The sequence below is a fragment of the Passer montanus genome, unplaced genomic scaffold, assembly GCF_014805655.1.
Source record: "Passer montanus isolate IOZ18808 unplaced genomic scaffold, ASM1480565v1 scaffold5, whole genome shotgun sequence".
In the NCBI taxonomy this organism is placed as follows: Eukaryota; Metazoa; Chordata; class Aves; order Passeriformes; family Passeridae; genus Passer; species Passer montanus.
The window spans coordinates 15,220,863-15,245,765 of NW_024369929.1; the positions used below are offsets into that span (position 1 = coordinate 15,220,863).

Genomic DNA, 24,903 nt, shown 5'->3' on the forward strand with positions numbered 1-24,903 from the left:
TTGGCCAACCAAAATATTTGGCTTTCATTTTTGCTGAAAAACAGAAAAAACTTTTTGGCTCAGGGTGTTTTGAACCAATTTTTTACTTCCTTGTGGCTTTGCTGCTGACTCCAAACATCATTACTTGCACAGTTTGACATGCAGTATTTGCTTGAAAACTCATTAGCCAAGATGCAAACTCCATTAAATGCATTTTTGTCATTGTCACATCCATAGAAGAAATGAGACTGCCCTTCCAGTGTATGAAAAGAAAAAATGAGGGGAAAAAGTCTTATGAGGATAATTTTTTTGCAGACAGTACATGAGCAATTGCTTCCTTTTTTTCTCTATTAAAAAGAAATGACATTGAGATTTTGTATTTAAAAAGTCATAGGAAATGAAGCAAATATGTTATATTCTGGAACTTCATCACTGGAAATTGCAGAGAAAACAACTTTGTGCTATCAGTAGTAAGGGAAGGCTAACCTAGAAGAGCAGTAACCCTTGGAACTCTTGTTTCAGGAACTAAAACCAAACCAGTCAGTCCCCCAGTTCTCCTTGCACTAGAATTTCACCTGAAGTTTTGCCATTTGTCTGTTTTGGCAAAATTACTAGTTGGCTAATCGACCTTGTAAATGTGGTGGAAACTTGCATAAGTCTTGTTACCATCTGCTTTTGTACTCCTGTTTTATTAGCCTCATCATCTAGTGAGGTTTTACTGACTTCTTAATCCCTCTGGTCCCTGAAGAACCACAAATGTCAACCTTTGTTCAAAACAAACTTTCATTCATTTACCCCTTGGCTGCAGCTGCACTGCAGTAGCTGGGGGCCAAGTTTGGCCGAAAGACTCACTCTCTTTTGACTTGAAACTGGGACTTCTCCAAGAATTCTTACTGAAACTTGGCATTTCTTAAGCATGGCTGTTAGTTTCACCCATGTCTACTCCAGCTGGTAGCATGTAGCCATGTTACTGGAAGGTCTGGAAAACAGGGATGTAACTGGTAAGGGCTCAGAGGAGTATAGTACAACTAATCCAGGCTTCCTGAGAAATGACTGTGCTCTCAAATTCTCTACAGAGCTCTTTTTAAACTCTGTTTCAGGTGGGTTTCCCTCCAGGTGTGGTGAACATTGTGCCAGGCTATGGCCCCACAGCCGGAGCTGCAATTTCTACCCATGACAGCATTGATAAAATTGCTTTTACTGGATCAACCAAGGTAGGTGATGGATTTCTCAAAGACACCTGCTGTTCCTCATTGCATTCTCTTGTAAACTGTCCTCCACAGAAGACTGGACCTATGAGATGTCTGACTTCTGTATAACCACCAGTTCCTCTGTCACATTCCATGTGACAGGATTTCTCAGTAGTGTTTGTTATTTGTCTAATTCAGATCCTTGTGCTTGTAATAATCCCACATTTCTGAGAGCTGGGTTTTGCCAAACCACCACATTTCTGTGAGGACTGTAAGTAAAAGGGGTCTGACGTAAGGGAAGGCAGGCTGGCAGTGACTTAACATCATGTCATTGACCCAGTGGAGCTTCTGGGCATGTTTGCCTGCCAGTCCTGCCCTGCAACTGGAAAACATGTCAGTCAGAGCCCTGAACAATTCTTCCTTGGCTTTATTTACCTCTGAGGAACTAGGACTTAAATAAAAACATGGCTTCGTGCCCAAGGCCTTCTCTGCTGACGTGGAGGGGATTAACATTTGAGCTTCATTCTGAGACCTGCACAGTACAGCACCTTCTATTTAGCTTTTTTCCTGTAAATAGAAGTGTCTGGTTTGTTTATGAGAGGGGTGGCCACAAGACCTCTGCACTATCATGCACTATCAATCACGTACAGCCATCCTCTTCCCTACCTACATGGGAAGAGGGCATATGGTTTGGCCAAGACCAAGGAATTGAGCTGAGCTGAGACATGCAAACAAAGCTGAAAATTCTCAAACAAAAGCTTGCTAAAAAAAGTGACAATTTTCCACTGACTGCTTTAGATGTTTCTTGCAGTAGATCTGCACCTCCAGAATAGAGGCAGTGTCCAAAGAATGGAAATGCTCACATCAGTGGAGGCAGCTGAGGCAAATTCTGGCTCTTATTTCTTTGAGGAGCACTATTCTCGTTGAGAATTTGCTGTATTCATCCATTCTTAAGTCTGCCCTCATAATTGCAGAGTGTGATGTGGATGTATAATGATGACAAATTACCTTGAAAGGTGTTCTTGGTTGGTAAAGGTAACTCCAAACACTCAAAAGCTGCAGCATTTACCAACACTACCATCTAGTGGCTTTGTGTACATCCTGTGCTTATCCCATAGGAAAAGGTGTGCTAAGCCTGTGTTTCTGTACAGGGATCATGGGAACAAACAGAACACAATAAAGTGAAAATTCACAGTGAGCTTTTTCTCTCTTGCTGGTTGGTCTGATCTTGGAGTTTATTCAGTTACATGCTTCTCTCCAAATCCTAGATCGGAAACTTTTAGCCCAGATGAGACATTAGCTGTGTGAAAACAATAGAGCTTATAGACTCATCCAGCCCACATGGATCTGTTTGGGTTTTTAATGAAAAAGGAGTATCCAGTGGATTAGTGGCAGAAAGAAAATCTCAGCTGCTGGAGCCTGTAGGCAAAAAACTCCTGTAGACACTGTGCTTGTCTCCTAATCCATGGGTGTGCAGGAAACACCAAGGGAGACAGATCCTTTGCTAATGCATGTGTAATTTAGAAGTGTTTTCTTCCCCCTCCACCCATCTGTGAGTTCAGCTGCATCTCTGCAGCATTTGCAGCACAATGCTACTGTTTCTGAGCCAGGAAGTGAAGCTAATTCAAAATATATTTTGACTTAGTTATTAAGCCCCAACTTGGGCTCAGTGCCAGTTTGGAAATACTGATCTTAAACTCCATGAGAATTTTCCCATATAGATCTCTTCTCTTGGGTTATTAACTCACTCCTCTTTGGCCAGCCAGCTTGCAGTAATGCCCCTTGCAAAGCTAGGATGCATCACTTATTTCTGCTGTCTCTAGACCTAAGCTCTGAGTACTACAGAAGATCTCTGAGTTCAGGAGTCATACTCGAGTAACAGGGGCAAACCATGAGAAATGCAGACCTGTAATTACCAGACAGCTGCCCCATGCTTTCCTTCCTCACAGTTCCACTCCAGGGCAAGAGTAGTTTTAGTCAGAAATAAAGGTAAGGTTTCCATGTGCAAAGGTAAAATACAAGCAAACAGTTTTAATATGAGCAAATTCAAGTATTGCATCACTCTTAAGAAATGATCCTGCCCTAACAACTAAAGGTCCCAAATAGCTTTAAGTCATACTGTTTCTAGCAAAATTAGTTTACTAAATTCTGAAAGCAGAGTAAATCCTTCTCTTCAGGATGCAGATGTAGTTCTCCCACACAGCCTGCCCTTTCATACCTGCCTAAACCAATCCTTAATTCTGGGGCTGGTTTTGACCCAACACATCACAGCAGTAGGAAACTCAAAGCATTTCAGAGTGCTCTCCCTGACCTCTACCTGCTGCAGCTGCCATGCAGGCTCTTCCACCCTTGTTGGAATCACATTTGAGATTTTTAGGGGAAACAACTCATGTCCTCTTTGTGTCTCACTGATACAGGTTGGAAAACTGATCAAAGAAGCTGCTTCTAAAAGCAACCTCAAAAGGGTGACATTAGAGCTGGGAGGGAAAAACCCCTGCATTGTGTGTGCAGATGCAGACTGTGAGTATGGGCTGCTGGCTGTGTTTGCTGTCAGAGGATCAGGGTGGTGGGGTTGGTGTGTCTCTGCTGTCCTCTGGCACCTCACAGGGCTGGTGTTTCCACCCCAAGGGCAGGATATAGTTCTGCATTCCTGGAGCTCTTCCCCAGCATGGGGATCTTTCCCATGGCCTGTGTTGCCTTCCCTGGGGATGGCTGCAGTTGCAGTTAAATCTTGCACTTGTGTGTTTGCTATTTGTGGGCTTTCTCTTTGGCTGGCAGTGCTGCAAAGCCTGAGCCAAGCACTGGGGAGAGCAGTTTTCTGCAAAGCAGCCCCTCTGCAGGCATTCCTGTGACAGGGGAATTTTGTAGGACCTGATCTAATCCAGCCTTCACCTCTATCCTGGTGGTCTGCAGGGCTCATCTTGTGTGTTTCATTGCAATTTTGTTCCGTGACTCAGTAGTACTAGGGGATATGTTTAATCTGTGACCACCAAAATGGTTGGAAAATCCTATTTGGCTTCAGGAAAATCCTCTACAGTCCCGCACAGCACACATTGAAAATCAGATGTATCTGTGCTAGCTGCTAATTGTGAGCATTGCAAGGAGCTGGCCAAAGCTGGCATGCTGCTTTCTGAGCAATCATGACTGAAACTTGTCTTTAAGAATCAATGCATGGTATCAAGAATTCCCAGAGCAAGAAAAACTGGTTACTGCCTTCAGTGAGTCCCTGTGGAAGAAAGTATCAGGAATTATGGCCAACTAGACCCCAAGACAAAAGGCAGGAAGGGAGGTAGATACAATAAAAGATCTGGTCTGGGGGCTGTGAGGCCCTCTGAGTGCCTTCCATGGGTGTGGACCATTGTCAGCATTTTTTAAGGAGGTTTTCCAAAGAGAGAGGAAAACAACAAGTCTGGAAACACTGGAATGCTGGAACTGTGCATGTGGTAACACTTTTCCCTCCTGGGTCTTCTCACAGTGGACTTGGCAGTGGAATGTGCCCACCAAGGCGTGTTCTTCAACCAGGGGCAGTGCTGCACGGCCGCCTCCCGCGTCTTCGTGGAGGAGCAGATCTACCCCGAGTTCGTCAAGCGCAGCGTGGAGTTTGCCAAGAAGAGACTGGTTGGAGACCCCTTTGATGCCAGAACTGAACAAGGGCCCCAGGTAACTGTGTGCCTGAGAGTAGTTGTTGTTTGGTTTTTGGTTGTGGTTTTGTATAATTTTCCTTGTGTAAATATTATCCTTACGGATGCGGTCCCAGCAGAAGTGCCGAGGGGTGAGTAATGTATCGTGGCTTTATTTTTCCTCTCCATTTTAAATATCAATTAATCACAACTGTTGAAATGTTATGTTGTAATTTTTTTTAAGAACACAAATGTATTTAATTCAGTTCTTATCCAGCTTTATGGAAGGGGCTGTCTCCCTGGTGCAGTAACACAAAGCATGTTGCAGTGAGCCATAGCTCTGTGCAGAAGAGTGCAGCTAAATGGCTATTCAGCTCCTTGGCTGTGTGGGTGATGACAAGTAGTTAGAGCCCAGAGACTCCTGAGTCCTCACTTTCCCTCTCCTCCTCTGCTGCCTTTCTGATCCTTTGGAGAAGTTTCAGCTGAATTAGGAGGAAGAAACATGCCAAACTGCTGTCAGAACCAGCCTCCTCAATACTTTCAGAGCCTTCCTCTTAGTTTTTCCTTTTGAGGCAATCTGAGTTGTGCTGGAGAACTCTGGGGGAAGATGATCCTTAGGTCAGATCTCCTAACAGGCCCACTGATTGGTACCAAAAATAAAGCAAGTTTCCCAGAAACCTATAGCCAAGGCCTGTTTTTCTCAATACTGCACTGTGGATTTTTCTTCCTTGATGCTGTCTGTGTAGAATCCCTCAGAGAAGGGGTGGCTCTGAGGACATCTGCCTCTCCTTATCTGGATCTGAAGCTGCACCTGATTCCTGCATGGCAAAACCTCATTGCTTGCCCTCATGCAGGGGGAATAAGATGAGGTTCACCCCCTGCTCATGCTGAGGCTGCATCTAACCCTGTAGCTTGCCTGAGATTTCAAACTGCTCTTAGGAAAAGAATCCCATGCTGAGACTTGCTCCAACAGAGATGAGCTGACCCTCAAACACTGATTTCATGAGAGCAGCTCCTGAATCCATTCAGTTGTGAGTTTTAAAGGGTGGAACACCCTGCAGTGGTTGGAGCATGTTGAACTGGCTGCTTGTTTAGTTCCATCAGTGTTCCCAGCTCCTCTCAGGCTGGCAGAGCACTTCCAGGGTGCACGATGGCACAGCACAGCTCTGTCCTCTGGGATCACTGCTGTGGCTTAAGGGAGACCCTTTGCATACAGACCTGTAACTAAGGGTAACTGCAAGTTGGAATAGCAGTGTCTGGTCAGATTTTAACTATGGCCCATCTGTCCTTTTTTCCTGCTCTTGGCTTACCTGTTTTACTTGTAGGAGAGAGAGAACACCCACACACACCTGAACTTCTGTGTATGCAACTGTCAAGGCCAGGATGAGAAGGTGTTGAGGGAGTGGGAGGAAACTGTAAATCCCAAAGCTTTTATGTGGTTGCCAGTTCAAAGGGACAACCACTTCCTCTGCAGCTATGGCTCCTCACTCTCTGGAGCCTATGTTGTGGGTACATACAGAAACTTAAGGAGAGGAGAGAAATGATGCAGTGTCACGAAGACTTAAAAATACCTCTGAAAGTAGCAAAGATGGAATGTGGAATGGTCATTGGCTTAGAAGCCAGCAAGGGGAAGGGGTTGAAGCCAATCTTCAGGCTGACAATGGTTGTAGCTCATGATCTCTTTGGTCCTGCATCAGCTGCAGGTGATGACAATCCTGTTCCACAAGAAGTTGACATAAGCCAGTTCTGGAAAAGTGGTCCCATGTGCAGTTGTTTGTTCCTACATTGCACTGCACTGGATTGGGGAACTGGCTGATTCAGGTCTAATCCAGCCTTTTTGGAAGTGAGGAAGAAAGGTTTTACTCAGGTCAGTCCCCTGATGTGGGTTACTGTTCACTGGCATAGGTGCTCATGGCATGGCAGAGGGGAAAAGACTGTGTCAGCTGCAGTATTGGGTTATGCTGATATAAACTGTACTGCTCTGATTAAAATTAGGTCAACTTTAAACAGCATTAAATTTAGACAGAAATGAGGCATGCTTCTGATGAGACTTCTCCAAAACTCACATGTGTCTGGCAATGCTGACTGGCTGGAATTCAAAGGACACCACAAGAAACCTGAGGGGTGCTCAGGACTGTTTGAGCAGAGTGCCAACCTCAAATGCAGGCATTTTTAAACTTTGGATTCCTGGGAGCTGTATCACAGGAAGCAATAAAGTAAATCTGCACAGATGGCAAACTGGTTAACCAGTGCATTATAGAACTGTGAACAGCAAAATGCATTAGATGACACTGACATCCTGGGGCACTAGAACAGGGATTACATTAGAACAAGACTAGACTAGTTTTGTTATTTTAGAACCCAAATACTGGGATTTGTGGACTGCAAGACCTAGTCTACAGAAATAAAACAAGTACTAATTGTGGCACTTGTTAGTCAGTAATCATTCAGCCCAAAACATATAATTTGATTTATAAGACAGTGAATATTTTCCTTATACTGTAGTCATGCACTTTAGGATTAAAGTGTGAAAATAAAACATTTATGTAGAAAGGGTTGTGTCCAACAGCCTGTTGCACCCAGTTGTGGGCTATTTTGTAGTATTACAAACACTAGGTTTGCACATGGAAAAAATTCTCCTTGTGGTCTTGACTGAAATGAAGCAAGAGATGAAGATTTGGGGGTTCCTGGATTTTCACTATTGCAGTGATCCTTAGAAGCTCCCTTCTCTATTGAATTAGATGAACAAATAGTATAATTTGCTTTACCAGATCATGTGTTTTTAATAGAATTCAATGCTTGAACCATAAATAATAGTGGAGTAGGGGACAGAATTTAAACAAGCCTTGCAAGCTCTAGTTACAATGACAAACAGTTCCACCCTTGCATGTCATTTTTACAAATGTTTTCTTTCCCCAGTGTCTTTTCATCTAACTGTAGTTTGCCTTGCAACAAGTTACAGCTGTATAAATATCCTTGTTTTGTTTTCTGTGATGTGAAGTGGATGGACTGGATTGGTCTGGATCACAGACATGCCAGGATGGAAAGCACTTGCAGATATTTTCGAATTATTTACACTTGGCAGCTAAGCAACCAGACAAATAGACAATGTGTATGACACCTGCCAAACTCAGTGTGACACTGTATCCTACAGCAGGACACACATTTCCTCGGGCAGTAGCATGAATTAAGTGTGTCCTTGGGTAGCACCTTAACACATGAGAGAACACAAGCACTTAGAACACACTGCCCGCAGTGCACGTGCTACTCACACATCTGTCTGCCTGGAGATGTGCTGGGCTCTGTTTCCACTGTGTACCACAAGTATCCCAAGGACACCCTCCTGCAGTTTTGATATTTGTCTAAAAGCATGAAAACTTGGATTGTGTGTGGTCAGGATTAACTGGGGACAGGATATAGTCTGTAATCTGGAGGAGTCAAGTGTGGAACACTCCGTGTAAACAGTCCCAACTGGCAACTGGCCCTGCTGAAATAAAACCAGATGCCTAGGGAGGGGGCTTGAGCCAGAACAAGCATCTGGAGGTACCTGGCAATCAGAATAATCCCCCAGCCTTCCAGGACACCTTGTACCAGTGGGTGGAGTCTTCTTTAATCACCTCAATAAATTTGTCGAGTTCTTTTTTTGAGTTTTTCTTTTTAAAAACATCTCTAAGTGTTTTACTATCTCCAGCCTGCTGTCATGAGAAGTTTCATCACTTAATTCTACATCGTGTAGATGTAGAATTAAGTGATGAAACCTGTTTGTTTGAAACCTGCAGTTCTGCAGCCCACTGCTGCCCAAGGAGCACAGAATAAGGATCAGCAGTGATTGGAAATGCTGTGGGCTTCTGTATTCCCAGCACAGGACACACTGTGCTTGTGGAGTGCATGATGTGTCCTCCAAGTCCTGGTGCAGCTGTGCAGCTTCAGGGTCCTGTCACTGGACTGGCCTTACCCCACCCTTACAGAAATCCCTGCTTAAAGGTTGACAGCAGCACTCATTATTTGAGCTTACTCCACAGTTAGGAGGAGTTAGAAAAGGTAGCTAAATGTTAGAGAGAAGAAATAATGCAGGATTATACCAGTTTCTAAGAACTGTGAGAAGTAATTCTGATTTTAAAAGCAGGCTTTTGTGCAGCAGTTGTGAGGTCACCCCACCACCAGGGCTTCTCTTGAGGCTGTCCATGCAGTGTGCACTGTGGAAGGAGATGGAGGCAGAGCTCACTGGGTTTTCCAGCTGGGCACAGACAGCTGTAGGTGAAGCTGCACACTGCAGCAAATCTGAATTAATGGTTCTTAGATCCTGGTCCTCCCTCTGCTGTACTGATTCTGCTGCTGGTCAGATCCCTTGCTGAGCTCTCTAGTCCATCTCAGGCAGTTCCCATACTGCCACTGGGATAAACCAGGGCTTGGAGAAGGTCACAAATCCCAGAGCTCAAGTGAGGTGAGCTGTGGGAGCACATATCCAGGACAGGGAGGAAGGGAAAGGGGGGAGACCCCTCCAGGTGGCAGCAAAGTATTGGATCAGATTAAACTGTCACATGCCACTTCACCTTCAGTTTCCTGTGGCTCAGAGCTATGCCCATGTCCTGTCTTTCTCCCTGCTCACTCCCTGACTGCCACATCCTAAATTATAAACTGACCCAGTTTGACAGTGCCCTGCAAACCTGCCCCTGGGCCACATTCCATGACTCCTCTCTGGAACCATGATAATGAAGGTGCTGCTCTTTGTTTCCTTCCTTTTGTGTCTGACAGATTGACCAAAAACAGTTTGATAAAATCCTGGAGCTGATAGAAAGTGGGAAGAAAGAAGGAGCTAAGCTGGAGTGTGGAGGTCTTGCCATTGAAGACAGAGGCCTGTTTATAAAACCTACAGTGTTTTCAGAGGTCACTGACAACATGAGAATTGCCAAAGAAGAGGTACAGTACAAATCATCTAGAAAAATACTGCTTCAGAATCAGAAATAGTGGTGATGGAGGGGGTTCTGTCTGAATTCTTGATTTTAAATATAAATAACTGAGTAAAAATAACTGACACTGTGGCAGGCTGGAGCAATTATTTACCCTGTAATTGCCAGTGACCATGAACAGTGTAATGTGTGTTCTTGCTCCCCTACTTTATAAAGAAGGGTTTGCTTTATTGCAGAAGAGTGGGAAGAAAACTCTGGGACCTGATGCTGGTAAGGAGCAAAGGAACAGCCATTGAAGTTCTCTGAAACAGCCTTAGCATCTGAAACAGTCCCAGATTCCATTCTCATGGCAAAATCTCCTGAGACTGACTATTTCTTTCCTATATGAAAACATGGTAAAAGCCAGCAAAGTGCAGATCTAATACTCTGGCTTTCATTATTCATATGTAGAAATGTTGAACAAGCTGCATGTGATTAGATGCTGTGATATTCCTTTGAAATAGAAGTTAATCTACTTTTCATCATGTTCCCTAATGGAAAATAAGTAGTTGCCAAAGTCTAACTGGCATTTGTAGTTTAAAGTTTAGCCTAGTGCTTTTTATGGGGCTGCTTGCTGTTCACTCCTGGCAAGATGTTTAAATGTCTCAGATCTGCCACAGAATCTCTAAGGAACCTGGGAAAGATATCAGTCAGTCAGGGCATGAGTTACATGCTAAAAATAGAGAGAAAAAGAGCTGAAAATCCCATGACAAACCTTTTCTTAATGAACTGACTCCAAATCCCAAGCCATGATTCACAAAGCTTATCCAGTTCCATTCATTGGCAGTTTTGTTGCAAACGCACGTTCATCCTTTGCCTAGGATTAAGGCTCCACATGAGAGCCTGGATATCCCAAAACAAAGACATTTATAAACCCTTGTATAAGCTTAAAAGTGGCTCAAATGACTCTGTTTCTCACATTCAGTGGGCTTTATTGTGCTGTGAGAGCCTGCAGACCAAGAAAGGGCTCCACTTTTGATACTGTGCCTGATGAAAGACTCCATCCCAAAATTTGGGAAGCCTTCTGTATGGCTGTTGCTTCTACTGCAACCTGGGAAGCCAAGTTTGTGGTCAAACACAGATGTGGTTAATGCACTGCATGCAAGTAAAATGCATACAGAGACAAAATCAGGGTTAAAACCAAGGAAGAAAACTTGCAGTCCTTGAAATAAATTAATTGTTACTTGAGCACACTCAGCTTCAGAGTTCAAAAGGAGAGTTGTAAATGGAGTAAGGATGAATCATTTGTAAGTTGTCCAGACCTAACTCTGCTTATTTTGATTGTTACAGATGATCCATTACTTGTTGGATCTTAACATTTATTAACTACTACAGCACATCACAATGCTTCCTTTGAAGTTTAATTAGTAGTTTTTGGACACTCTACTAGCGACCCCTAGAAGGCTAAGATAGAAGATTTTAAATACATTATCCAAACAGAGCATCTGATTCTGATTACTTCAAAATTACCATGATTAACAGATGCTTTCCTGTACTAAAGTTTAATTGACATCTGCAGATTTTTGGGCCAGTTCAGCCAATTATGAAGTTCAAGAGTATAGAAGAGGTGATAAGAAGAGCCAACAGCACCGAGTACGGGCTCACAGCCGCAGTGTTCACCAAGAACCTGGACAGAGCTTTAACCCTGGCTTCAGCTCTGCAGTCAGGAACAGTCTGGTGAGCAGGCTGGGAGCAGAGGGTGGGCTGGGGCTTTGTTTCCTGGGAGGGGAGAGGGATTTAGGACTTGCAATCATGTTGGTAAGATAATAAGGTTGCTGATGAGGTTATGGGCTCCATCCCCATATGTGCTATTCATTTAAGAGTTGAACTTTGTGATCCTTGTGGGTCCCTCCCAACTCAGAATATCTGTGATTCTCTAAATGCTGCAGCTAAGATGTATAAGTAGTCTGCCTAATTCTTGATGTTCTGCTCAGAAGCAACATCCATTCCTCAAAATGAGGTGGTGAGGCCCAGACAGCATGTTGAGAAATGGACTGGTTTTTCCTTCAGTCGAGGTAGTTCTTTGTCAGGGTTGTAGTAAGTTCCACCAGACATTGTGCCTTCCAAAACCCTGTATGTAGCAAAAAGCAATTCTCATGATCTTCAGCCAGGACCAGATGGGATTTTGCTGCACAAACCAATATGGACAGTAGGTGGCAACACACCACTGTCACAAAGAAAAGCAGCTATTTTTGCATACAAATTTTCTTATTTTATATTAGAATGGTTTTAAAGATGGAATCCTGATTTTTTTCCCCACTCAAAACAGGAAGTTGATCTGGTAGCTGATTCTAATGCAGAGGATTAATTTCAAGAGTTGGCACCAGCAGAATCAGTCTCAAAATTTACATAAAAATGGGATGTTGGGCTTTGAAGGATACATGTGCTGAACAAGACATGGAGGTGCACACTTCCAGCACAAGCCATACCTATGCTGCATGACCTTCAGTCATTTGATCATCCTGAGATGCTGGGAAGTGTCTGCATCAGCTTTTTCTACCAAGTATCCACAGAAATGGGCCCAGTGCTTTTATTTTACTGTGACACAATTGTTTGATACAGTCCAAATGTTTTCTATACCTGGAAGGGGATGCTGGGCCTCATTGTGAGTGTTTAGACAGCTTTCTGAGTAACCATGTTCATTTCATTTTGTACTTAATAAATTAGGGAATAGCCTGAACTATTTATTTTAATCATGACTCTGAACATGGCATAAATTCTATCTCAAGCATGAATGTCTTTGCCATTAGAGGATATGAAGCAAGATGTAGGTCAGACTGAGAACTACTCAGATGTTTTCTGTTTCTGCAGCAAAAGAAGATTTTATTGCAAAAATCTGATTTCTCAAGAGTATGACAGAGAAAACAGAGAGATTTCAGATTTTATTATATTGTTGCTGTTGTCATCATCTTGCTTTCCCTTGGTATTGAATTGTCTTTTTAAAATTGATGTTTTTATTGTAGGATCAACTGTTACAATGCGCTCTATGCTCAGGCTCCTTTTGGTGGCTTTAAAATGTCAGGCAATGGCAGAGAACTGTAAGTTTTGTTCAGTATTTTGTTTCTGTGTGGGTGGTGAATGCAATAACATTTGTGACTGTGAAAACACTGTTGAATTTGCTTTTAAAGTTTAATCAGGCTTGCAGCATGCCCCACAGGGAGGTGCTAAGCCAGTAGAGCGTGGATGTAAAGCATTCCTTTAGGAGCACCTTCATCTGCTTTATAAGCTTTTAATAGCTCCAGTTCAGTCAAGTACACTTGGAAGCATTTTTCTATACCAGTTAGATTTTTACATGAAGGGAGAAGTATGGCACCATGGCTGGGGACACTGGTATCCACCTCAAGCCTGCTCCATCTGTCCATGGTGGTGTCTGTGCCTCTCTTGGCTGCTGTATCATTGCTCCTTGTTCAGGTGGGAAGGAATGATCTCCCAAGTCATTCTCCATCCCACCTTCCAAGGCTGCTGCTAAATTACACAAGAACTCTCTGTCCCTCTTCCCCAGCCTGGCCTGTTACAGTGGGGCTACCAGACACTTCAGCTCTTAAGAGTTACTAAAGCTGAAATTTTTGAACCAAGGTCACTCCATGAGTTAGACACAGAGCTGAGACATTGTCTTAAATCTTAATTTTCTTCTTGTACAGGAGACAAGTTTTCTTAGACCATTCAGCAGACTCCTCAGAGGAACCTAACACACTTTTTCTTTTCACAAGCCAGATTTAATCCCAGAAACCATTTCCAGTAACTGTTTTGGTACATCTGCTGCTCTGAGACATTCAGGAGCCTCATTTGCTAAGCACAGCAAATAAATGAATCCTCAGATGGGACATAGATGTATATTGAGACCTTATGGTTTGCTTTGCTTGACTGCCTGGATAATTAAAGGATGTCAGAGGTTTCCCATGGGAAGAGCATGGGAACAGAGCCAGTTATCACCAACCAAGACATAATGCAGTGGTGGGCTCTCTCATCAATCTGCATTTCTGGAGCAACTGTGCCCTCCTGATGACATGGAATCTTGTAGATAGAAGCTTTCTTTAGGTGAAAAAATAACTTTAATTGCTGTCTAAGCACCAATAGCTGTGTGTACGTGGCTGTCTCTTGTATGGCTTCTCACAGCAGCACTCAGGGCACAGGCAGAGTCACAAGTGTCATCGTGTGGGTTACAGTGACCAAAGCACTCTGTGTTTCTCTCACAGCAGGGTGTAATTGTATGTACTTATGTGCATGTGGTTATTGAAGGTGGTGGGATAACTGGTGTATATTGTTCAGATCTGTTTTTAATTACCTGATGTCAAAAATACACATGTGTACAACTCTCTTCTCTCAGGGAAATACACATTAACATTCAGCAACTGTTTGTCCCTTTCCTCCTCTTTTCTTTTGCAGTGGGGAGTATGCTTTGGCAGAATACACCGAAGTGAAAACAGTCACCATTAAACTCTCCCAGAAGAGTCCATGAAAACAGGAGGCCTAAAATGCTGACACTCTGAATGTGACACATGGGGAAGGTGTTCAGAGCAAGGGGGAGGGGAGGGGTGGGAGGAAAATGGAAACGCCTGTCTTTATTCCTCTAGAAACACTGAATCTGCTGGGCTCCACTTTGCCAACTGGCTCTTCAAAAACTGATTCACTGACTGGAAGTACACACTTGTACTCCACAAGTCCCTGGCTGTACAACTGCCTGCTCCCTGTGACTCAAAAGCTGGTCAGTCACAGTGTTGGCAGGACATCTGCTTCCCAGCTGTACCCCTGAAGGACATGGACATCACTGGCATGTTAGAGAGACTGCTGGCACCACCAAAGGTACTGGCAAATACCTTCAGAGGCACTTGGGTTTCCCTTGGCAGAGATGGACTCGAGTGGTAAGGGTTAGAACAACTTGACTGGAGTTGGTGGAGTTTGTGTGAAGATTGCAGCTGGAGTTTGGAATGGGAGTGCAAGCTTTCATGGAGGATCTGTGAGGAAATTCTCTTTGAAAGAGCTATCATGGTCTCTCTAAAGACATGTGCATTCTCCATCCTGGTGATATTCTAGCCCTGAATGAGATTTGTGGGAGTTTCCTAGAGGACTCCTTTGGGGCCAGTATGTCACCCAACAGAGCCAGACTTTCAAGTGTCCTTGGAACCTGATGTTTGGGTGTGCACACACTACACATGCTGCAAATGCAAGTTCCTGACTTGCTGACCCTTCTGGCTCCCAGTGAGTCACAGTTGTATCTCAAACCTTCACTACAGCACTTTTCTCAAGAGGATTTTGCACTGCACTTACCATGGTGACACCGAGTTGGATGCTGAGCATGTAGCATGGTAGATACCCCATAGCAGTCCTGATCTGGGGGAGGGAGCAGAAGAGCTGCAGGAAACTGTCCTGCACTCTCTTTCTCTGCAACTTTCAGGCTTTTTGAACATCTCTTTGTTTTTTGAGCCAGGACTATTAATTTGAGAGTAAAACATAGCTCTTGACACTGCTTCTTTATCCTGTATGAATGTAGCTTAAAATACATTCCTGGAAGTGCAGTGTGAAAAGGCAGGTGCTCCCAAGCACACCTTGAGTGCTAAAGAGGAGGGTGTACAAGCCAGTTTCCATGGAATAAGCTGTGCCTGGGCTTCAGTCTGTCAGCAGCTTCACAGCCATTGTCCCTGTGAGTGCTGTCATCTCTTGGCCAGCACAGAGCAGCTGATCCTTCACTGAGAAAACTGCCTTGGATTGTCCCTTGCTCACAGCGGTCCATGGAGTGGCTGTCACACCAAGCTCATGCCTTAGCACCTCCTGCAGTAACTTCTTTGCATGCCCAGACATTATTATGAGATTAATTAGCATGAGATGAATGACAAGCCACAGGCTATCTTCAGTTCCTGGGTTCACTCCTTTCCCACCTCCTCTCCTCCTGACTCTGCTGGAGAACCCTGGCAAAGGCACAGCCAGTCCCACGTCTGCAGGAGTTAGTGGTGACAGCTTGTTAGGAAGTTCAGCTGATCCCTCTGGGATTGTCCTCTGAGAACAAACCCACTGAGGTTCTTTATGGCTTATCAGCAGATCTCCAGGGAGCTCTGATAAGGATTGCTGCTCCAGATGTCAGAGCTTGAAGCAGAAATGCAGGTCTAACCTCTCTGCTCTGCTGCAAGCCAGGATTTACCCAGTACCTTCCTTTGCCCACAGATAGGCTCAGACAGCAACAAATTCTGTTGCATGAGTGGAGCTTTTTTTGGAGGAGGAAGGAAGGTGGGTGGTGATAAGTTAAGGAAAAAAGTTTGCATGAGCCTAAACTTCCTTATTAGTTGGTGAATGTTGAAATTGCACTTCAACATCGCTTCACTTCTGATGTGACATACCTCCAACAGTGTAACCAGGAGCTGTGCTCCCACGGGGTGTGAGGCAGGTAAATCTCCTCTTCCAGTGATGAAAATGTCCTCCCTTCCCCATGAAAGGCCAAATGGGATCATTGTAAATACGTTTCTATTTTTGTAAGACACTTAAGAGTGCAAACATCTTCTCAGACAAATGTTTTACTCTTGCCCACCTGAAGGTTTCCCTGGGCTGCAGAGAGGTGAGGCAAACAGTAAAAGGCTGTTTATCTTGATGTATCTCTGTATTTTTGATAAAGAGTGGTGGAAACTGAAATAATCTGAAATTCTTAAAATCCTACTCTTCTGGCTTTATATGTATGATATATATTCCACTTTTTTCCCCTTATCAAGTTTTTTAAAAGTCAATGTATCTCTTATTGTATAAATCAGGGTTTGACTCTACACACTGAATTTTGTAAGTTATATAACACTAGACACTAACTTTAAAATAACCCCTTAGAGGGTATATATATTCCTCCATTGCACAGTAAGGCTTTCATATGAATACTAGTTGTTTTTTTTAAAGAAAAGAACTATATTTATAAATTAGGATACAGTTAATCTAATGTATTTTTATAGCTAAAGGTACATGAAAATGTTATGTTTAAACCTCATGTATATATTTAGACTATGGATATCTTTTTTGTAATAGTTCTTGTTCCTAATAAATGTTTAACTTTGTGAAACAGGTGTATCTGAGGATTCAGTATCTCACTGAGGGACTGTGAGGGAATCTGCACTTGGATTAATTTTTGCAATTTGGGAAGAATTAACCAAGTTTAAGAGTAAAGTGCTACGTGTGGTCAGTGTTCTGCACATAAAAGCTTGAGTTGTGCCATTTACCATAAGCAGAGGGAGGAGAGCAGAGCTGCAGCTGGCAGGGGCAAGCACAAAGCTGGCAGGATCCTCTTTTCCTTCTGAGGTGAGCCTCAAATTGAAGTGTTTTAAGACACTGTGGCTCCTGCAGCCAGATGGGGCTTCCTGCCTTGCTCTGGCTGCTCCCGAAATCCCTGGAGACACATCCACCACCAGTGTGGCTCTGCTGAACGTGTTCCCAGCCCGGTTTTATTTCTCTCATCTGCAATGTAGATACAGAGCAAGAACATTCCATTGTCTTTTAACTCTCTTCCCAGCTGATGTGTGAGAAATTCCTATGGGCTCCCTGCACAGGCCAAGCCAAACTCCTTGAATTTTCCACTCACTGACAGCATCACTCAGAAGCTTTCAGACCCCAGAAAAGGGAAGGCTGGAGGTACAAAGGCATTACTGTGAGTGACATAATTAATGGAGACCTAAGGAAGAGTGGGATGAGATTTGGGGAGGGAAAAAGGGAAAAATTAGCTTGAATATGTGGGTAAATTATTGCCAAAAGGAAATTAGAGTCTCTATCATAATAAAGGAAAAAGCGTTATTTTAGGGTGTTTTCAAACATTGTGCTAAAAATGGTGTAAGAAAGGTCTGGGTGAGAGCTGGGCTGTGAGGCATAAAAGGGAGCAGGCTGGATAAGAGGTGGAAAGGTGCTGAAAACAGGTAACACTGGTTTTTAGCTGTGTTAAAAGTCAGAAAACAACAGTATTGCTACATTCTTGCTCTCCACCTATGGCTGCAGCTGGGTGCAGGTTGATGGGGACCTGAACACAGGGCAAAGCCCGGGTGAACACCCATCTGTGTGTCCACAATCACCCAGAGGATCCCCAGGCACATCTCAGGCTGCTGCAGCATTCTCTGAATGCACATCCACCCCAAGTGACCATCAGCGACCATTGCTAGGTACCGACCAGGTAAACGCATCCTGTTTAATTTACAGAGTGACTACGAACAGCAAAGCAAAAGGCACGCAGAAATGGGGTTTTTTTATTTTCCTTAGTTGGTCTGAGTGGGGGAAATGGAGCAATCCCTGCCTTGTCAGAGGCTCCTGCAGAGGAATGGGTCAGTGCGGGGAAGGGCCGCACACACCAACACCCGACTCCTTCCGAAGAGAGGAGCAACCTCGCCCTGCCCTGCCCTGCCAGCGAGGGCCGAGCTCCTCCGACCGGGGAAGGAGAAACTTACAAAGTAGGGCCGTGCCGTGAGCTGGGGAGGGAGAAACTTTCAAAGCACAGCCGTGCCGTGAGCTGGGGAAGGAGAAACTTACAAAGCACGGCCGTGCTGTGAGCTGGGGAAGGAGAAACTTTCAAAGCACGGCCGTGCCGTGAGCTGGGGAAGGAGAAACTTTCAAAGCACGGCCGTGCCGTGAGCTGGGGAAGGAGAAACTTACAAATCGCGGCTGTGCCGTGAGCTGGGGAGGGAGAAGCTTTCAAAGCACAGCCGTGCCGTGAGCTGGGGAAGGAGAAGCTTTCCAAGCGCGGCTGTGCCCGAGCTGTGCACAGTAAGGCCGGGCCCTGCCGGGACGATGGGCAGCGCTGCGGGAGCGCTCTGCTCCAGCCACCGCCACTCCCACAATGCGTTTTCCTAAACACTCAAACCCTCGGAGCCTAAGGGCTGCCTGGGGGCGGGCGGGCGTGTGGGTCGTGTCTGGGGAAGGAGCTGCATCCTCCTCCTCCTGCGGGCCAGCCCTGCCCTCGGGGCAGGCCAGGGGCCGTGCCGAGGGACTCGCCCTTGGCCGCCGGGCCGGGGGCCGGAGGAGGAGCCGCTGTCCCGCTGCCTTTGCTGCCGGGCTCCCTCCGCCTCCCGGGCCGCGGAGCGGGGCGTGCGGGCGGCGCCGGACGAGGAGGAGGCGGCGGCAGCAGCAGTGGCGGCGGCAGCGCCGGGAGCGCCGGCCCGGGACGCAGAGGTACCGTGGCTTTGCTGCCGCTTCTCGGGCACCTGCCCCGCCGCCAGGGCAGTCGGTGTGGGGGGCTGCCGGGGCGTTTCAGGTGGAAATGAGGGGGGAAACGAGTTTGTTTTCAAAGAAAATGAAAGTTCGGAGGGAACTTGGCGGGCGCGGCGCGGCGGGAGCGCGGCCGCCCCGCCCGGCGGGGCCGGAGAGCGGCGGGACTCGCTGTGAGGGGACGCCTCAGCCCGGCCGCTGGAAAGCGGCTGGAGAGGCTTGAGGGACTCCCAAAACGGGGTGTAGCGCCTGGTGTCCCCCCAGCCGGCCGAGGTGTGGGAGAAGGGGAGGCTTGCTGCTCGCTGCTCACCCGGGGACGAAGGATGAGGGTCCCACGGCGGGCCGGGGTCCCTGGGCTGGCGCCTCGGGCCCGGGCTCGCCATGGACAGCGGGCAGCGGAGCCTTCCCTCCTGCCCCTGGGGCTCTCAGATCTCTGGCAATCCCCGGGTGGCATTGTCAGAATCAACAGGTGGTTTGGGTAAAGCACTGAAGTTTTAGCAGGGTTTTTTTTATGAATTGGGAAGCGATTTTGGGCAAGCCGTGATGTCTCTGGGTGCCTGGCTGGTTTTAGGCACAGTGCACAGGGTAAGACTGGGTGGGATTGCGGAGAGGAGAGGGTGGTTCAGGTGTGGGCAGCAGCAGGTGTCAGGACTGGGAATGTGTGAAATGGGATGTAAATCCTATTTACACCTGGTCAGGTGTATTCTGCATGAACCCTCTCCTTCTGAAGGAGATTCTGTAGAGCACATGGACTCCCTAAACCAAATCCACACGTGGTCATGTTACAGTTGTGTGCACTTAGCTTAAGGTAAAACTCTGTAGGTTTGGTTTTTTTTATTTTTTTAAATTTTTTTAAAAATTATATTAAACAAGGTCCTGAAATACAAAAATCCTGCTTACCTGGACACTGAGTGGCAGTAATACACATGGCTACAGCATTCAGTTACTTGCAGTTAACGGAACTGATTACCAGAACCATGCTGCTATTTTTCCTAAAGATTATTTTTCATTTCACTTTATATGAGGAAAGTTTCAACCGGGGGAATAGGCTGAGTAGAGAGCTAAAAATCAGGAATAGAGTGATTTTCAAGCCTCAGCAGTCCACGCTCAACTCCGTTCAGTGTTTCTTGTGCAGTTGCTTTGGGTGCACATGGTTTGTCCCCATCTCAGAGCAAGGAAGTGTCTCAGAAACATCATCTGCTGCAGAGCTGGTGGGCCAGAGTGTGCATGGGGAAGTGTTTACTGTCCCTGGAGCTGCTCAGTGCATCGAGGGCACAGGGCAGCAGCTGCTGGAAGCATCACATCCCCTCTAGTGCCAGAGTTAACACCCTGGACAGCTCTGGGAAGGTGTGAGAGCCTCCCTGACACCTCTGCTTGGGGTGTCCCACCTGTGGCATGGAGGGATGTGTGGTCCCAGCTCCTCCTGCCAGTGTGGGCAAGGGAAGCTGAGGCCAGGAGAGAAGCTGAGTGTGGTGGTGCCCAGCACCAGTTCCAGGGCAGAATTCAGTCCGCCACCAACACAGCGCAATTCACCAGTTTGTGGGCTTGGATCTGGGATTAGGGATCACCTCCATCTCAGCCTCCTGCAGCACCCAGAGCCCAGACTGGGGCACAGGGGTGCCAGTCTTTGCTGCTGCTGCCAGGCACTGCAAAGCCAGGGTCAGCAGAAGCTGAGTGCACCTAAAATTAAAATATTTGCCTAGAAACAACTGAAATAGGATGCAGTGATTTTTAGTGTCATTGGCTGGCGGTTGAAACCCAGTGTAAGGAGGGAGGAGCAGAAAGCTTCCTGGATAAGGGTGATTTTGTATTCCATTTGGCCTTTGCTCCCAGTTCAGGAAGCCAGCTCTGCTCAGGGAGAGTCAGGGAAGGTCTCGGGCCTTGCTGGCTGGAGTGGGAGGTGGGGTATGAGCTTTGCTGAGCTAGAGCCTCAAATCAGAGCTGTATCATCACACACCAGACATGAGCAGAACCTGTAAGAGTCAGTTGAGGTGCATCATGCCACATCTGAGAGGCGTTTACTGACTGAAACTGAAAGCAGAAAATGAAGGAGCTCTGATGCTGGTTGGACAAACACTGCAAACCCTCCAGGAGTTTGAGTCTCTGTACAGGGAGGTTAAGGAGTGTCTGTGCAGCTGTGAAAAGGGAAGGAGTTGGAAGTGCCTCAGGAGATTGAGCTGTGCAATTTTCTGCTGCCTGTTATGCCAGGCAGTTCACAAGCAGCCAACCTTTAATAGCTCCTGAGGGCCTGATTTGCCTCCCTGAGTGAAGAAGCCTGATGCTTCCAGGGTGGGAGAGTTCTCAGAAAGGGCTGGGCAGAGGGGACAGGAGCTGGTGTGTTTCTCCTCGCCCTCTTCTCTTTTCTACAGAGGATTATCTCAGTAACCACATCAGTGTTTTTCAGTTTCTCACAGTCTTACAAGAGCTGTGGTTGTCCTTGTGGATGGGAGAGGTTTTGAGGTTGCATTTAGGATTTTTCCAGCTGCACTGCAGGGTTTCAATGGTCTGCCTTTACACCAGCTTGTGGAGAATCTGAAACTGCAGCTGTGACCCCTGCCCACCCCCTTGTCCTCTGCCCAAAGACTGAGCAGCTTTGGTGGTGAAAAATTAGGAACATTATCCTTCTGTAGCGCAGAAATTAGTGGTAGTAGTCCCCTCTGTTAATTCATGTTATGCTCTTAACAAAGCTATTGTGAAAATAATTGTATTTATAGGATGATAAGTGTATTTCTGCAGTGTGACATTTGGACAACTGTGCTGATAATGGAGAGGAATGAACATGTCACCATTTCTACAGTGGAATGATTAATTTGTTTTGTTGTTCATTTTTAAACAGAATAAATGATGTTTCTTCAGGATGGTGCTCACTAGCAGCCTCTGCTCCTGCGTTCACATGATGGGGATGGTCCAGCCCTGACAACACTGCTCATTCTGAAGTGCTGTGGAAAGTTTGTCTGTGGGGCCTTCACAACTGCTGCCCAGAATGTACTGGTGTGTGGGAACGGAGGAATCCGCTGTTTGCAGGGAGAGCAGCATGGATCCACAAAATGGTAAACAGCAGGATTTGTTTCTTTCCTCTTCACACTGGGAACAAAAGGTTCTAAGAGAGCTCAGTAGCCACCTGCCACTTTGATGAAGTTTAAACATTTGAAAGTCTTTTGAGCCCTGATCTTTGAAAATTTACAGTCTAGAACAAGGAATTTTACTTCCAGGGGGAGTGATGTTGAACCATGGAGGTGGTAAGAATAGCATTCCCCTGAAGATGGATGCTCTCCAAAGGCCTCGGGAATTAGTCAATATATGTATCATGTCTCACCAGTTCCTAAATATGTTTTACAAGATCTGTGCTTTTTCAGTGTGTGAATGCAAATATGTTCTCAGTCACTGATGCAATGGGTATTCAGGAGATGAAAGCTGCTAAAATCAGAGCATCTCTTCTTAGCCTGAACAAATATTAACCTGCTCCAGTTTTACCCTAAACTCCAATTCGATGGCTTGCAGTGATTTTATGTTGGGCTAGATTAGAAGGTTTGTGTTTATGTAATAAAGAAATTCCCCTTTTAGAAGGGACATATGCTTCAGGTTGCTTCCTGTGAATTTTTATTTTTTTTCCCTGAGCAGGCAAATTATTTTTGGATGGTTTCTCCCACTGCAACCCCCAGCTCCCAGGCTCTGCTGCCTTTCTCTGAGTCAAACCCCAGTTATGTTTCTGCAGCAAGAAATATCCTCCTGTTCTTGTGTAACGGTGTTCCCCCCTTGCAGCAAGTGCTTCATTAGGAGGCAGCATCTGCGCTTGAAGTGTGGGAAGAAGGTGTGTTTGACGCTTTGTAGTGAGTAAGCAGGCTCCAGCAGAAGCTAATGTTTTTGCAGCCTTATTTTGGATTTTATCAGCAACTATGAAGCAAAACCTGATAGTTTATTCAGAGGCCTCCTTGTCTTGTTTGAAGACGTTCCTCACCAGTGTCACAGGGAGCTCTGGGAACTCTTTCCTTTCTCCGTACGTATTCTGCCTGTTCTGTGGTACTGATTTTTCTGTTTGCTTTTGGTAATTAGCAATGTACCTTTCTGCAACGCTTTGTTATTGAATATTCTTTAAATTCTTAAATTCTGTCTTCTGAGTTTCTCTCTGGAAGAAATTATCTCCACTTGAATACTAAGCTATAAACCATGAGAAGAATTTTAATCTGCGCTAACGGTTCACAACTGTTCAGAATTGCTAAATTTTTGTTCTGCAGTAGTGATCTGACATGTTTTCTCTCTGTTTAAAGATACAGTAAATAAATCATTGTAGGAGTGAATAATTAAGTGGAAGGTGGAATAGTTTAGTTATATTTGCTACGTTTTGAATTCAGTTTCTTTTTTTTCCTGAGAACTTTATTACACATTGCTGTTATGTAATTATATTCAGTTAAACTGGTTAGCTGGAAGCATGCAAATCTCAGTGGTAGACTCTTCTATATGGATAAATATGGGTTGTATTAAAATAGTCTACAGTGCTGGAAAACTGGGAAAGGAATCCTTGTAGAGCTTAAGATCCCTGTACAAGGCACCAGTACTACCTTGGTGGATTTGCTCTTTATAAGGGTATGGTACATGCTTAAACTCCTTGTTTGGGTCCTGCCAAGAATGATTGTCATTAGCTAACAGGTCCACTCCCTAAGTTACTGGTCCTTGTTCTGGCTGGGATCCCATTTCAGGGCTGAAGCAGGAGCACGGTGACTCACTCAGCCTCCACATGCCAGCCCATTGTTTACGCCCCTGAGGAACAATGTGGATGCAGCCTCCTGCTCCCATTCAGCCGGAGCTGCTGGGAAGGGCAGTGAGATTCCGGATCATTTCTTTCATGCCGATGATCTCGTTTGTGCTCAGAGCTTGGAGTCTTTTTATTTTTTGGGCAGGAGGAACTGGCTTGTGGCTGTGGGGGTTTTAACCAGAGCACGGTGGTGCTGGGGGCTCCGGGGTGGGTTGGGGAGGGCTGGAGACATCTTCCAGCAGGTCCCTGTACTCCTTCATTATCTGAAGCCTTAGGATTTTTTAGGAGTTTTTTTTCCTGGCAGCTATGAAATCCTGGCCAATTGTATGTGGGAAAATCACCCTCACAGCATCCTTGTTAGCTAGAAAGTGTAACATGGGGTGCAGGGGCTCACCTTGCTCAGGTGTGTCCTCTGCTGTTCCTCCTGGTTGCCAGTGATCTTCCTGTATCCCAGCAGGATGCCAGCCTTCCCTCTATCCCACAGGATGCCAGCTTTCCCAGGAGTGGCTGAGCTGTTTCAGACCTGGACCCTCTCTGCCCTCTGGGGGTGGTGCTGGGCTTGACTTGGTGGTGCTGACTGAGCCCTTGGAGGGGATTTGGCACAGGATGAGGCTCCCCTGTGGGTGCACTCAGCATTTCCCTTGCCTCCTCAAACCCTGCTTCCCCCCTCCTAGACTTGTTCATCTTGTCCTAATTAAAAGAAACTGAGCAGGGATATGGGGGTGGCTGCAGTCTCTCATGAAGTGCAGGGTTTGGGGTTTTTTTTTAAAACTTGGGCTCTGCATAATCCAGAGGAGGTGACACAATGTGAATTTTGTAGGAAGTACAATGGAAGCTCAAAGGCATCACTCTATGAATGTGTAGAACAGCATAAAGATTCATCCCCTTTCTATGGACTGATTGATTTCTTTGAATCTTACAAAATTTCATAGCTAGGATTTAATTCTTGTGTGGTTTTCTAGGAGTTCCTCAGAGGTGTGGGAGAACAATCACTGTCTTCTGAAACATAAGGGTACTTCTGTTTAAAAAGCTTATCTCCTTCTTAGTGGGAATTTTATTCAAAGTCACAGAGCATTCATATGCCACTGGTGTGCGTCTCAGAGGTGGGATGGGATTATCCTTCAGGCATGCCAGAGGGTGTCTCTTCTCTCCTGCTAAATCTAGAAATGAGCCCTGAAGAGGGGTGTTAAGGTGGAGGGTGTCTAACATTACATAATTAGGGACAACAATGCCAAGAAGAGCTGCCTGAAACTTTA

At 45.6% G+C, this 24,903-nt stretch overlaps 2 protein-coding genes across 3 annotated transcripts in view; both read left to right on the forward strand.

Moving 5' to 3' along the window:
* ALDH1A3 (aldehyde dehydrogenase 1 family member A3) overlaps window positions 1-16,765 on the forward strand; it is a 33,192-nt gene extending 16,427 nt beyond the window's left edge. The window contains exons 7-13 of the mRNA XM_039723306.1: window positions 1,080-1,193; window positions 3,587-3,689; window positions 4,645-4,829; window positions 9,545-9,709; window positions 11,258-11,415; window positions 12,702-12,776; window positions 14,125-16,765. Coding sequence (XP_039579240.1) covers window positions 1,080-1,193; window positions 3,587-3,689; window positions 4,645-4,829; window positions 9,545-9,709; window positions 11,258-11,415; window positions 12,702-12,776; window positions 14,125-14,197 — 873 coding nt within the window. The 3' untranslated portion in view covers window positions 14,198-16,765. The remainder of the gene's footprint in view (window positions 1-1,079; window positions 1,194-3,586; window positions 3,690-4,644; window positions 4,830-9,544; window positions 9,710-11,257; window positions 11,416-12,701; window positions 12,777-14,124) is intronic.
* A 1,711-nt stretch (window positions 16,766-18,476) lies between these two features.
* Window positions 18,477-24,903, forward strand: part of LRRK1 (leucine rich repeat kinase 1) — a 73,655-nt gene continuing 67,228 nt past the window's right edge. The window contains exons 1-2 of one of the 2 annotated variants that reach the window (XM_039723320.1): window positions 18,477-18,858; window positions 21,731-22,891. Coding sequence is in view for 1 of the 2 variants with exons in the window: in XM_039723319.1 (XP_039579253.1) it covers window positions 21,878-21,944 (67 nt within the window). In the remaining variant the exon portion in view is untranslated. The remainder of the gene's footprint in view (window positions 18,859-21,730; window positions 22,892-24,903) is intronic. The other variant, XM_039723319.1, reaches the window with a different exon arrangement.